This window comes from Lygodium microphyllum, chromosome 16 (assembly GCF_053477565.2).
Source record: "Lygodium microphyllum isolate KBCC chromosome 16, Lygodium_microphyllum_v1.1.10, whole genome shotgun sequence".
Lineage (NCBI taxonomy): Eukaryota > Viridiplantae > Streptophyta > Polypodiopsida > Schizaeales > Lygodiaceae > Lygodium > Lygodium microphyllum.
In genome coordinates this window covers 46,309,863-46,324,177 of record NC_141150.1, presented here as the reverse complement: position 1 = coordinate 46,324,177, position 14,315 = coordinate 46,309,863, and the positions used below count along the sequence as shown (strand labels likewise).

At 39.6% G+C, this 14,315-nt stretch overlaps 1 protein-coding gene across 1 annotated transcript; it reads right to left on the bottom strand.

Annotated features, from left to right (window-relative positions):
* Positions 1-9,699: 9,699 nt before the first annotated feature.
* On the bottom strand, positions 9,700-13,180 carry LOC148022774 (pentatricopeptide repeat-containing protein At2g33680-like). The gene is made up of 4 exons (XM_087695259.1): positions 10,891-13,180; positions 10,558-10,628; positions 9,937-10,011; positions 9,700-9,891 (listed from the first exon to the last, which is right to left on the bottom strand). Exons 1-4 carry the CDS (start codon positions 13,178-13,180, stop codon positions 9,700-9,702), a joined length of 2,628 nt encoding a protein of 875 aa, XP_087551385.1.
* Positions 13,181-14,315: the final 1,135 nt, after the last annotated feature.

Below are 14,315 nucleotides of genomic sequence, written 5' to 3'. Positions count from 1 at the left end.
CCAAATTGTTGATTTAACTTGTTTTACTGGTTATCACCCAGTGCATCCCATACAATGACCTCTTGAAGAGAACCTCCCATGTCCCATTCCTAGACTAGAGTAGAATGCTTGGTTCTATTTACCACTTTTTTTAAATGATTCACCTTGCATATTGATCTCTTCAGTGATCATGAGAGAGACTAACTCATCAAAATCTAAAAATGGATTTTGTATATACATGAAACTAACAAATGATTTTCAAGCCTTTTTATTATTAAGACCACCCAAAGTAGATGATACCAAATTATTATTATCAAGCATTGCCAAAGCATATGTAATGCTCCTCACCTTCAAAATATGCTCATTGATAGACATTTTTTCTTTCTTCAAAGTATTCAGCTCTTGCGTGGAGCTTAATCTTCCATACCCTTGTATTCACCAAAAATATATTTTCAAATGTGATCCATGCTGCATGATGTGAACTTTTTGCATTTCAAATATACCCTAGCATAGTGTTATCAATGACTGTAGATAGCCAATACACCACATTTTTATCTTTTGTATTCCATTCTTTCCATGCTTTTAATTCATCTGCATTAGTAGGGTCACTCAACTTTGCCTCATTTTCTTCACCGAAAACAAACTTAAAGATGCATTTTTCAATAAGAAAGTTTATCATAGGAAACTTCCATGACAAGTAGTTATTATTGTCGAGCTTCTCAATGATGGGTTTTTCACTTTCTCTGCACTATCACAAAATTGATACAAAACAACAAGTCTGTCTTCTATACCCTTTCACAATAAGTGCACATCAACACACTAAGCAGCCTTTTTTACTGACTACTCAATAGTACATGTAATATTCAATCTATTTGTAGTTAAAACTTGTTTTCTTCTTAGCAAACACCTCAGAACTTATGAATTCAAAATCTATAACCTGTGCTTCGCTTTTAGTTGAAACAACTGAAATCATAGTATACCTTGAAGCTGCTATCCCCGCAACCTTGTGGGTCTAAAATGGGGCATGAAACATCCCCAGATGGCCAAAAAAGTAGCATGAAAGCCCTAAAGGTATCATTTGCAAAATATATAGTGCTCTGCTCTTGCACACTAAATCTCACATCAATCTTAGATTTTTTCTTTACCCTGCTTTTTGTGTCTCCACAAGCACTATTCAAGAGAAAGAGTGGGGCTTATCAGTTTCTTTCTTGATCAAATCCTTCTTCTTCTTCACTTCATCCTCCAAAAACTAGCATCTATTAGTGATACAACTTTGATACCATATCATAAATTGCATGGTGGGGGAACTTGCTTAAGTTATTGTGCTAAACACACACCATAAATACAAGAGGAAGCTTGCTCCAAAATACAAAAAGAGAGATGGAGACCACATTTTTTTATTGCTAATTTTTTCTTTTTTTAAAAATATCTTTCTTAATGTGCACACAACATAGATAAGGTACAACATAAAGGCCTACTAAGTCAAAGAGTGCATAATGACTATACTAATCTACTAGTGCTATAACTATAACAAATGTAGATAGATGTAACAAACCAAATATAATAAGTGATAAATTAGTAGCCATGTAAGAGTCATAACAACCATTGAAGTGCTAAGTGCAGATGTTCAGACTCATATAACTAGGTGTTCCATTACACGTGTTGAGCTTTCCATCTCAATAACTAGCTGCCACTTCCTATCTTACAATGTGTGGGGACTGCACACATGGTGCAAAGATTCATAGATTGCCTTGTGAATAGAGTTCCCTCATCCTAATCCAACAATATTAACATCAACTTGTTGTACTGCTCTTCCCTTGATTCTCGATCCTCCACATTATTGATATGAGCCTAATGTGCCACTCTTCCCTGATTCTAGATCCTCCATTAAAACACAATTTTCCATTGAAGCATATGTATCCTCTTCCCTATACAAAGACATCACTCTCTTACCTCTCCCTATGGTTGAGAGGGTTGTCAAGGTACTCATCTCTCATTAGGTGGACAACATGTTCCTTGCCAATTGTCTTCTCCATTATTAGCAATGTCACTTGTGGAAAAGTCTTTACCAATGTAAGGATCAAATTCACACATGGTGCAGATATTCATACACTGGCTTGTGAATAGAGTCCCCTCATCGTGCTCTAAGAATATTGACATCAGCCTGCTGTGCTACTCTTTTCCTAATTCTAGACCCTCCACAATATGGACATTACCTTGATGTACTACTCTTCCCCTAATTCTAGACCGTCCATTGAAACATAGCCTACCATTGAAGTATATGTATTCTCTTTCTTGTACAAAGACATCCCACTCTTATCTCTCCCTATGGTTGAGAGGGTTGTCAAGGCACTCATCTCTCATCAAGTGGACAACATGTTCCTTGCCAAGTGCCTTCTCCATTATTTGCAATGCCATTTGTAGAAAAGTGTGATGCACATCATATAGGCCCCCACCACTGGTGTGATGCCTAGATGTGATGTGTATGCTATCCAATGTGGCCCTATGTAGTTGGGATCCAATCATCTTTTCAATTCTCTTCCTAGATGGCTTGTTGCCATGCCATCTCACCACTAACCTCTACAAACCAAATAGAGATTTGCATAATACAAAGCCCCATTCAAGCATGCACAACCATGTCACAATTGCTTCAAGGATTTCACATTGCTTTGTTTCTTGGGTAGCCTTGGAATTGTCTAAAACTGATTCTATCTTCTTGTTAGCAATTAAAGTAGACATTGAGACATAGTGAAACTTTGTTTAATTGCTATCCATAGAGGTTTGAAATGCTATGTATAATGAAACTGAATATGTCATAGCATTTTTCTCCTGGTTGGATGAAGAGTTTTCTTTTTTGGTGGTTGAGGTTCAAGCCTCACCCCACAACCGATACTGGCCCAAGAAAATTGTTCAAAGTTTGGAATTCAAGCATTGGGATAGTTTAATAGCTTGAGCCAAAACCGCAAAATTGACAGGAGGTTGTTGTGAAAAGAGAGCAAGCCTTGGCATATGCATTCTCTTGGCAACTCTAGCAAATTGCAAAGAAGCAAAACTCTTTGGTCTTCAACTGTGAACACGATGAATCTAATTGGGGATGGAGCTAGCTAGAATAGTGGATGGCTATCCATCCATGAGAAATTACCTTCCTAGACAATGAGAAAACTACACATGATCAATCAAAGAAGTCAAGGCATCCATTCGAATCATTTGTAAGGAGCCCTTCAACAATGCCCTCAGTCCAATACCCCTCCTAGTTCTTGTAGAAGCCATTGTGGCACATTAGCAATCATAGTGACACTAGTATCATCATCTTTTGCCTAGTTCCACTTCTAACCCTTCCTCCTGTCGACTTTAGAACACTTTATGCCATTGAAGCTTTACTCTGCAGATAGCTCATATGGTGAATGCCAAGTAATTTTCACATTAGCCCCCTTGAGAAGTTGGCTATCTTATCTAATTTTCTAATGTATCTCCACCATGTAGTGCATAACCTTCTAAGTATAAGGTTATATAGAAATTCTTTGCCTCATTATGGAGTGGGTAGAGGGTAAAGTACATCTCTAACTTGTTGATCCATCCTTATAACTCCGTTAGTGAGGGAGATCATGTTGAAACATGCCCTCTCTTCTTGGGTCTTCATGAAAGTTTTGATCTTGTCCATTGATTGCATTATTAGGCATTTTAGAGTTTTATGGATAAAACTGTTTATAGAAAGAATCACATCCATGAATATCATCTTCTTTATCAGAATGTTGAATGTTCTCTAGCTATCCATGATCCTTTGAAGAGTTAAAATTTGGTCTTCATCTATTCCATGAGTTGGAAGGAGGTTGAACTGCTTCCTTAACTCTTGCAGGACCACCATATTCATAGGTTGAGTGTATAAATGGATTGGCTGCCTTTGACTTCACTTTATGTTTAGAAGTGATGCCTCATTATCATTGAAAGATTGAGTACTTTGCTACTTATTGCCCAAGTAACACCATATTGGGGAATATGGGAATTTTCCATAAGTTTGGGACACGTGGTCAAATCTTTGCATTTGTCATAACTTGAACACTATAACTCCAAATTGAGTGCTCTATAGCTCAATAGATTCCATTTTTCAAGCACTTTCCAATGATAGGTCACATCATATGGTTTTGAGAAACTTATGGGCATGTTATCCGAGTGCCACCTTTTTAGTATTCAAAAAATGAAAATTGGAAGATTCCCAAACTCACTAATATTGTGTTAAGTTATTGAGAATGGTAATTATTTGATCAAACTGCGTGTCCAACAATTGATTATGTTGTCCAAACTTCTCAAATTGATTGATCATTTGTCCAAATTTATCATCAATCATATGGTTCAATTGAATGATACCTTCATTCATGCTTTCAATCCTATATGAAAGTTGTTGGTACTCATTTGAATCATGTGACACATTTACTTCAACCATATATCCCACATCATTAGGGCCTCTTGGCCATTATGATTCTTTATTTATGTTACCATTATCCCTACCATTTTGTCCATGATTTTCTTCCCTTAATGGATTAATATTTTCTTGATACTTAGTCAAGTCTTCATTTATATTCTCAAACACTTGCTCTTTTTTCTTATTTCTGGCCATTGGAATAAGTGCAGTAGAAGAAGATTACCTGCCAATAAATGAGCTATATTTAAAGTTTTACCTCTCTAATCCTTGTCTTTATTGGCTCAAAATGAATCTTAGTATGTGTAGGTAGGGCATATTTACTAAAATCACAAGTTGTAAGGGGTAGTTATAGATCAAAACAACATACTTTGCCTAGCTGTCCTCGAGCTACTTGGAAGGAGGTTGAACTGCTTCCTTGACTCTTGCAGGACCACCATATTCATAGGTTGAGTGTATAAATGGATTGGCTGCCTTTGACTTCACTTTATTTTTAGAAGTGATGCCTCATTATCATTGAAAGATTGAGTACTTTGCTACTTAGGGTGGGTTCAGACTCGGCAGACAAAGGGGCGTCCCAAACGAAGTTGACCAATCAAATTTCAGCATCGACAAGTGAACGTTCACACACATGGTGGAAGCCCAAAAAAAGTAGGGGCTCTTTTTGACACGTCACGGTCAAGTGTTTGCTCTTCTCTTTCGGCCTGGCCAGCATGGATATATCTCCTTCGCGCCATGTCTTCTCTTTGGCGCCTTCCATCTTGCCTATGAAGCAAAAGCTTCAAGACTGCCATTGCAGTTCTTGAGCTCTCTCTCTCCCCGCTATATATATGTGCTTCTTCGATCACATCATCAAACTCTCGAGCTTCAATCTACAGGTACTCTCTCTCTCTCTCTCTCTCTCTCTCTCTGTGGCACAGAGATGTCAGGTGAATCTCTCCCTCTCTCCCCAGTGGCATGTAATCTTCATTGAAAATCGTGTTTGTCTCTTTTCTTTTCGTAATAGTTGGGTGCATCTCTGACTCTCTCTCTCTCTCTCCCCGCTATATATACGTGCTGCTTCGATCGCAAAACTCTCGAGCTTCAATCTACAGGTACTCTCTCTCTCTGTGGCACAATGATGTCGGGTGCATCTCTCCCTCTCTCCCCAATGGAAATCGTATTCGTCTCTTTTTTTTTCCGTAATAGTTGGGTGCATCTCTCTCTCTCTCTCTCTCTCAATGTGTGCACAATTTGACCAGAATTTGCTTGATTTCTCTCTCTCTCAATTAGGTGCATTATCTATCTGAATCGGTGCATCTCTCTCTCTCCACTTCCAAAGAGGCATGCAATCTGCATTGAACTAAAAAATTGGGTGTATCTGTGTCTCTCTATGCATTGGATCAATAAATCAAGTCTAGACATTGGATTTGTGTTGAAATTGGCCTAATTTTCGTTTTTTGCCATCATGCGAGCTTTTATCAGGCCTCTATTACGTCGAAGCACCTGCTCATCTCGCATCACTTGGCATCATTGCTTAGCCAAAGGGATCACTCGGGTACGTTCAAAAGAAAAGAAATTTGTAAAAGTACTGCTTTTAGTACCGAGACTTGGTTTGTAGACGGATATTAGAACTCAATTTTGTAGCAAAACATTATTTAATTTGCAGCATTCATTGGTGTACATCAGAACTCAATTTTCATTTGTTGTAGCCTTCACACATGTGGTAGAAAGTGTGTGGAGCAGGATAAAATAAAAAAACAAAGTTAGGTACAATTTTGCTATTCTTTTCTCTATATATTTGTGAATGTCTGTCTGTAATCAAATGATTGTCTTATTTTGTAGGCTTGCAGCAATGGCTTTCCGCCAATATACGCAAGACTCTCAAGATGACATTGTCATGGAATCACAGCCACAAATCTCTTTGGATAGCCAAATCTCAAGTCCTTCAGGTTTGCTCCCAAACACATCGTATTATTTGCAGCATCTTCCACAAATGGGTATGCAATTCGGAATGCCTCCACATGGGTTTAGTGCTATGCTTAATGACAGCTCCTATTCTGAACACTTGCATTACACAACACCTCAAGCTACCAATATGCAAGGGGTTCAACCCTTCTCTACCCAAGGTCAGAATCTGGACCATCACGAGGCAAGTGTGCAATTACCTCAACGACCTCCAAACTCTCGAGGAACAAAGAAGCGTGTAGTGGCACCCAATAATGTGTCACTTACCCTTCCTCTCCCTAAGAAGAGCAAGACTAAGGGAAAGAAAGCCATGACCAATGACATAGACAATGAGGAGAATGGAGAAGAAAAAAAGAACAACTTTTGGAAGGATTTTTGGGTTGAGCAGCTAGTTCATGCTCGTGGTAGTATGAATGACCAGTTCAACAAGCCTAAAAAACAAGGTGTTGATCTTTGGGGAAAAATTGCCACACAGTTGGCTTCCATGTATTCTGATTTCGATAAGGACAGTGAGTCTTGCAGGAAGAAGTGGACCCGTGTGTATCAACAATACAAGCAAGATAAAGCACATAACACAATCTCGGGCAATGATAGGAAGATAACATGTAAGTGGTATGATGTAGTGGATGAGTACATGCATGGCCGAGCTCATGTCACATGCATCAGCCATGCTTCTTCCACCCAAGAAAACTTGAATGTAGAGGGAGAAGCATCCCCAGGGAATGTTGAAGGTAGTACATCTATAGAAAATGCACAAAAGATATTGGGATCTAATCGCACACGTCGCAAGCCTGCCGTTGATGACTATCTATCTGGAATGGTTAACACTGGACGAGAGCTGATCTCACAACTAAAAGATTCATTTGAGCGACGAGATGCAATAGAATCCCGCAAACTTGATATATTTCAAGCCATGCATGGTAGCATGGTGGCATTTCTAGAGCTAGCTAAGAAGCCTACTTAGTGTAGTAATGTTGAGTTGTAATGGGAGTTTGAAGATTAATTTTAATCTCATGTTGGTGTTCCAATCTCAACACTGTAAAATGTCTCTATATGTGTCTTCAAAAATGCATATGTTGGTTTCAAAAGTATACTAACTTAAAATGTGTTTCAAATTTGTCTTTTAGGATTAGCATATGTGTATCTTCAAATTTGTCTTTTAGGATTAGCAAGTTTTGATTAGATTTTGTATATGCAGAGTCTATGGCATGTAGTAGAGAGATGGCTTTGTATTGTGCTTGGGTGATGTCTGTTATGATGCTAGCCATGCTAGATTGTATATCGGAGGAAGTTGATGATATTGCAAAGGCATGGCTTTATGAGGCAAAAGTTGTTGCCAAGATGATGAAGGCAAAGACCCTAAATCATTGTCGAGGTCACCTTACTCGACGATGTTGGGCTTATCCACGCGCCCAAAATTTTTATCAAGCCACTTTAATGGGATCATACACAGCCCAAATGTTCAAGAAACGCCTTCGTGTTAGCAGGGATACATTCCACTATCTTTGTAACAAGTTGTCTGCTGTGTTTGGGAGGCAAAACACTCGCATGAGACAAGCCATACCACTTCAAACCCATATTTGCATAGCTTTGCATAGGTTGGCAAGTGGAACTCCGCTCGAAGTTCTTGCAGATCTCTATGGATGTGGGAAAGGTACAGCATGTCACATAGTGCTACAATTTTGTGCAGCATTGGTAGCATCAGGATTGAAGGATACATATATACGTTGGCCAACACCGTTTCGAATGCAAAAGCTTTCCGAACAATTTGAAGCTATCAGAGGCATTCCCTTTGTGATTGGTGCCATTGATGGAACACATATCCCCATCATAGCACCTAAGGACAATGCAACAGACTACTATAACAGAAAAGGTTTTCACTCTATTTTGTTACAATTGACAGTTGCACCTGATTGCACTGCTTGGGACTATGATGTAGGTTGGTGCGGGTCCATACATGACTCTGTGAACTTTGGCAACAGTGCACTTGGGATCCGATGCAACAAAGGTGACCTTGGCAAGTATTGCTTAGTAGGTGATTGTGCATACATAGCAAAACCATACATGCTAGTTCCTTTTAAAGGAAGCAAGGAAGGCTTGTCTAAGATGAAGTATTATTGGAATTTCATCCAGTCCAGTACACGGATGGCCGTTGAGAGGGCTTTTGGAATGCTGAAGGCAAGGTTTCGGATTCTCCTAAAACGCATAGACATGGATCTGCTTAATGTTCCTGACATTGTCACTGCATGTCTTGTGTTGCATAATATTTGCATACTACATGGTGACACCTTTGACATGGATTGGGTAAGGGATGCTGAAACAACCCTCAGGCAATCAGTAAACCTTGAGGTAGGGACCACAAGGACATCAACATCCACCTTATTTGAAGTTCGTGCAGTTCTACCAATGTCAGAAGCGGAGGTGGTCAATCGAGCACAAATTGAAGCGGATGATGTAGAGACCAACAATATGGGTAGAGGTACTGAACGCAGGGACAATTTGGCTCGAGTAATGTATAAGGAGCATTGTCGTAGAAACATCCAAATGGTTTTTGGTGATAGTGAAGATGAGCATCTAGGTGAAGACGAGTAATCTACAATATAAATCTACAGATTCAGATTCAACTTTGTACAAATCTGCTTAGCAATTTTTAAAAATATTCTCTGAAATTTATAATACTCTGTTACATGTTCATTTCTGTTCTTTTCTGTGTACTCTGTTATTCTGATCAAAATTAATGGTATATCAGTAGCAAATTTTGCAGTGTAGTAATGTCTCCCTTCTATTTTGAAGGGTATATAGTCCATAACACAATAACACTTTTGTTATATGGGACTCCTGCATTTGCTTGTGCTGCTATCAGCTTTGATGCTGTTTTAATTTGATAGCCAGAATATATGGTGATGTAGAATATATGGTCCTGTTTTAATTTGATAGCCACAATGATGCAGGAAATGCTTCTGCTATAGTTTTGAAGTCAAATATTTATGATGATGCTGGCATGTCTTGGTTTTAGATGACTTTAGTTTAGACGACTTTTAGTTTAGGGTGGTAGCTTTCTCTTAGCATTTTCATGGTTTTAGATGACTTTAAGTTCAGGGTGCTGCCATTCACTACAGGAATCCATGACAATTGGTAACAAGTCTACAATGTTAAATTCATGGTGTGGCTGCCATGCCTCTCCTACCAAACTGAGAAGGACACAAATTGGGGTTTGAATTTTCATTCTATTTATGGCATTCCTCATCTAGGCACAAAGGTCACCTCCAGTTTGAGGTTAAGGACACTGGAGAATCTCTTTGGAACTGGTGTATAGCGTACAAGAGGAGAAAGTTCTACAAGAACTGGTATATAGTCTAGCTGCCTGTTCGTGCCCTCTTTGGTACTGCATCAGGTACTGCTGCATCACCTGTTCTTGGATCCGACAATGCGACTTTCACATCAGAGTTTGCCTCAGTGCAACTTCTGAAGCCAACTTTATGTGGTAAATCAAAGCTTAAGCATAGCATTCTCTGTTCATGTGCATACGAGTCATTAAAAATTGCCATCTGAAAGTATGAAATTATTTATCAGAATAATGGATACTAACTTGCCTTGTTGGGAGCAACATCCCTAACTTCCCAAACATCAGGATGCTCAATATGTCCATTTAATGCCTTTTCTGCACGCTGTAAAACATGAAATGTTGACATTCACGCCTATATGCTGCCACTTAATTAGACTTTCCTTTACAACCTGTTAACTGCTTCCTGACTGCAGAATATATGTGGAGAAATATAAGGAAGAATGCCCACAACCTATGTCTCACAAAAAGACAAATCTGGTCTATACATGATCTACACTACAATCAATATGAAAAACCAAAATTTGAGACCTGAACAATGCATGAGTTTAAGAAGCCTGTAAAACATACAAATACTCTGCATTCTTCACTTTCTGTCCTCTCTAGCTGCCATTGAGGGGCCCTCTATCTGAATCTCTTTTTTTAAGAAAAGAAATTCGATCAATAGCACCTCGGAGGAAACCCCCTTCAGGCAAAGTACAAAGCACAAGGAACTCTGCAAAGAGTGGCTAAGTACATCACAAAAAGAATGGTTGTGTGAACAACCAATCTGGTGGGCTTTAATGCCAAACCATCTGAGGTGCAATATGGAAAAACATGCCCAAGTCCCAAGTCTGCAAGAGGGCCTTGCTCCTCATCCTCTCACAGTCACCTTGTTTCCTCTCCCATCTCCAGCCATAGTAGCCAGAAGTTTTGGAAACAGCAAGATCGGAAACGAGTTTCCTACAGTATTAATTTTAAGGAAACATCTAAAAATTTGTACAATATGAACATATAAACAATGCCAAATCTTCCAGAATATAGGTCATTTTAAAATCACATTACAATTCATTACTATTAACATCATCAAAACAATGGCAGTTGATACAATGTTTAAAAGGAACCTCATATCAAATATCAATCTAGAGCAAGGACATGTCACACATTCTAAAAGTGGCAAATATGAATAAAAGTGGCAGAAGTGTCAAATGAGTCTGAAGCTTGCCTCGTGAACCTTGCCAAATGTTCAATACATAAATGGAAACTACTAAAAGTAAATCATCAATCTCAATGAAGGCATGTCGTGGCTTCCTCCAGGCTTGTGTCTGTTTACGAAGCTGTTTTAATTTGTCCACTTCTTTCCACATGCCAGCATCAGCATAAATATTTGACATCAAAACTATAGCAGAAGCATTTCCTGCATCTCGTAAGCTGATAGCATCAAAGCAGCGTCTTCCTACTTCTACATCACCATATATTTTGCAGCTACCTAGCAAAGATCTCCAGCCTACCATATTCTCCTGGAATCTCATGCTTTGAAGCAGTTTTTCAGCTTCATGCAAGCGACCTGAACAACCAAGAAGGTCAATCATGCAATTATAATGCTCAAGGTTTGGCCTGAACCCAAACTCATTTTCCATTGAACAGAAGCACTGATAAGCTTCCTCAATCAAACCCAAATGGCTACACACAGAAAGTAGGGAGACAAGGACAACACTGTCTGGGTTCAAGCCTTCTTGTCTCATCTGCTTAAAGTACCGCAGCGCTAAAATGTAATTCTTATGAAACGAATATCCTGCAATCATTGCACTGCATGTGACAACATCATGCTTGAACAATGTTTCAAACACTCCATGAGCATCCTCCAAGCTTCCACATTCAGCATAAAGATTTATAAGGGCACTTCCAATCACTTGGTCAGTATGCAAGCCACTCTCAACAACACATGTGTGAATAAGCTTGCCCTGATGCAGAGCACCTGAGAGACAGCAAGCCTTTAAGATGCTAGCACACGTAACAGCATTAGGTGTCACTCTAGACTGCTGCATCTGCTCAAAAAGTGTCAAAGCCTCCTGGCCATTGAATCCATATTGCACATATCCATATTGATCAAATGCTCTTCTTGCTTCAATGAGACTCTCACACTTAGCAAGCATGTCAATAAGGGCATTCCCAATAAGAAGATCAAACCTGCAGTGGCTGCAAAGGATGCCAACATGCATCATTCTGCCCTGATATAGACAACATGCCTTGAGTACACCAGCAACAGTAATGTTGTCTAAACCCATTCCCTCCTGTTTCATGTCTTGGAAAAGCTGAAGTGCCTCTTGGCTATACCCATGTTGAGCATATGCAGCAATCATTACAGTCCATGTCACTGCATCCCGCCTCAGCAACCGGCCAAATAAACTGCCCGCATCTTTGAGAGACTTAGACTTTGTGTACATGTCTAATAGAGAGTTTGCAATTACAACATCAGACTCAAGAATAGTTTCAATAATGTAGGCATGAATCAGCCTACCAACATCTAGAGTTGCTAAACTGGCAACATCTTTCAAAGTGCAAATGCATGTCACTTTGTCTGGTGTTCTTCCTTCTTGGTGCATCCGTTGAAAAAGTTGAATGCACTCTACAGAAAGCCCTTGCTGAACATAACCTGCGATAACTGCATTCCATGTTACAACACTTCTCACTGGCAACTTTCCAAACAAATATTCAGTGTCCTTGAGTTCTCCACATTTTGTATACATATCAATGAGACTGTTGTTCAGGGAAAGATCTGACTCTAATGCAGCTTCAAGAATGTAAGCATTTAGTTGTCTTCCCGTATCTGAGGCTGATGTCCTAGAACATGCCTTGAGAATGCTAAAGAGGGTGACATTATCAGCCTTCAAATCCTCCTTTTGCATTGTGCCCAAAAGAACTAGAACCTCATGGAGATACCCCACATTTGCATATCCAGCAATCATGGCATTCCATGTCACTATGTCGCGAATCTGATGGTTATTGAACAAGGTGTGGGCATCCTCAAGATTCCCACACTTAGCGTACATGTCAATAAGGGTACTCCTGACATAGATGTCAGACTCGAGACAGTTATTAACAATGTCAGTGTGGATGAGTTTACCAGAAGTAAGGAGCCTTGCCTTGGCACATGCTTTGAGGGCAGCGACAAAGAGATAGTCGTCCGGCACGACATTGAACTGCTGCATTTGAGAATAGAGCTTGACGGCCTCGTGGTTGTGGTCCGAGTTAGTGTGGGCAGAGATAACAGCATGCCAGACAAATGTGTTCGCTTTGGGGGCTTTGGTGAAGACCTCACTAGCCTCAGGTAATCTTCCGCATGCGGCAAACATTCGGATGAGGCGGCTTGCCAGAGAATCAGAGAGCGCGACATCGTTTGTACAGATCGACCAATAGATTCGCCTACCTTTGTAGAGGTCTTTTGATTTGGCACAGGCCTGCAGAAGGCGGCAGCACGCATCGACTGAAGTGTAGGAACCATTCTTATTCATAAGCCGGGATGATTCATTGCCATGGCACAGGAAACCTGTCGAAGCTCAAGCCAGCTAACATGTGAGAAGGATTCATAGTCGTAGGCTGTACATGTGCCGAATTGTGATGCGAGAGTACTCAGAGATCAGAGATCACGAAGCCGATTACAGGTTTATGCAGATTTTGCTCCACTGAACGGAGCGAAACGCTCCACTGAACGGAGTGGTGGACAAGGAAAGGAGCGAAACGCTCCGTTCAGTGGAGCAAAATGCTCGTTTCGCTCCTTTCCTTGTCCACCACTCATGTGAATGAGAGGGCGGACAACTCTTTGGAAATCCTTGTGGCTGGGTGGAAAAGGGGATTTTTCACCCTTTTGTCCACCGGGCAAGTGTGAACCGGGCCTTATTGCCCAAGTAACACCATATTGGGGAATATGGGAATTTTCCATAAGTTTGGGACACGTGGTCAAATCTTTGCATTTGTCATAACTTGAACACTATAACTCCAAATTGAGTGCTCTATAGCTCAATAGATTCCATTTTTCAAGGACTTTCCAATGATAGGTCACATCATATGGTTTTGAGAAACTTATGGGCATGTTATCCGAGTGCCACCTTTTTAGTATTCAAAAAATGAAAATTGGAAGATTCCCAAACTCACTAATATTGTGTTAAGTTATTGAGAATGGTAATCATTTGATCAAACTGCGTGTCCAACAATTGATTATGTTGTCCAAACTTCTCAAATTGATTGATCATTTGTCCAAATTTATCATCAATCATATGGTTCAATTGAATGATACCTTCATTCATGCTTTCAATCCTATATGAAAGTTGTTGGTACTCATTTGAATCATGTGACACATTTACTTCAACCATATATCCCACATCATTAGGGCCTCTTGGCCATTATGATTCTTTATTTATGTTACCATTATCCCTACCATTTTGTCCATGATTTTCTTCCCTTAATGGATTAATATTTTCTTGATACTCAGTCAAGTCTTCATTTATATTCTCAAACACTTGCTCTTTTTTCTTATTTCTGGCCATTGGAATAAGTGCAGTAGAAGAAGACTACCTGCCAATAAATGAGCTATATTTAAAGTTTTACCTCTCTAATCCTTGTCTTTATTGGCTCAAAATGAATCTTAGT

What these genes read in the sequence shown, in the direction of transcription:
- LOC148022774 (XM_087695259.1), bottom strand. Translation starts at nt 13,180, where the DNA reads ATGAATAAGAATGGTTCCTACACTTCAGTCGATGCGTGCTGCCGCCTT. An exon ending in CATTTGGCAAGGTTCACGAG is followed by an intron (nt 10,629 to 10,890) that starts GCAAGCTTCAGA and finishes TTAATACTGTAG; the next exon opens with GAAACTCGTTTCCGATCTTG. An exon ending in GAGATGGGAGAGGAAACAAG is followed by an intron (nt 10,012 to 10,557) that starts GTGACTGTGAGA and finishes CATGTTTTACAG; the next exon opens with CGTGCAGAAAAGGCATTAAA.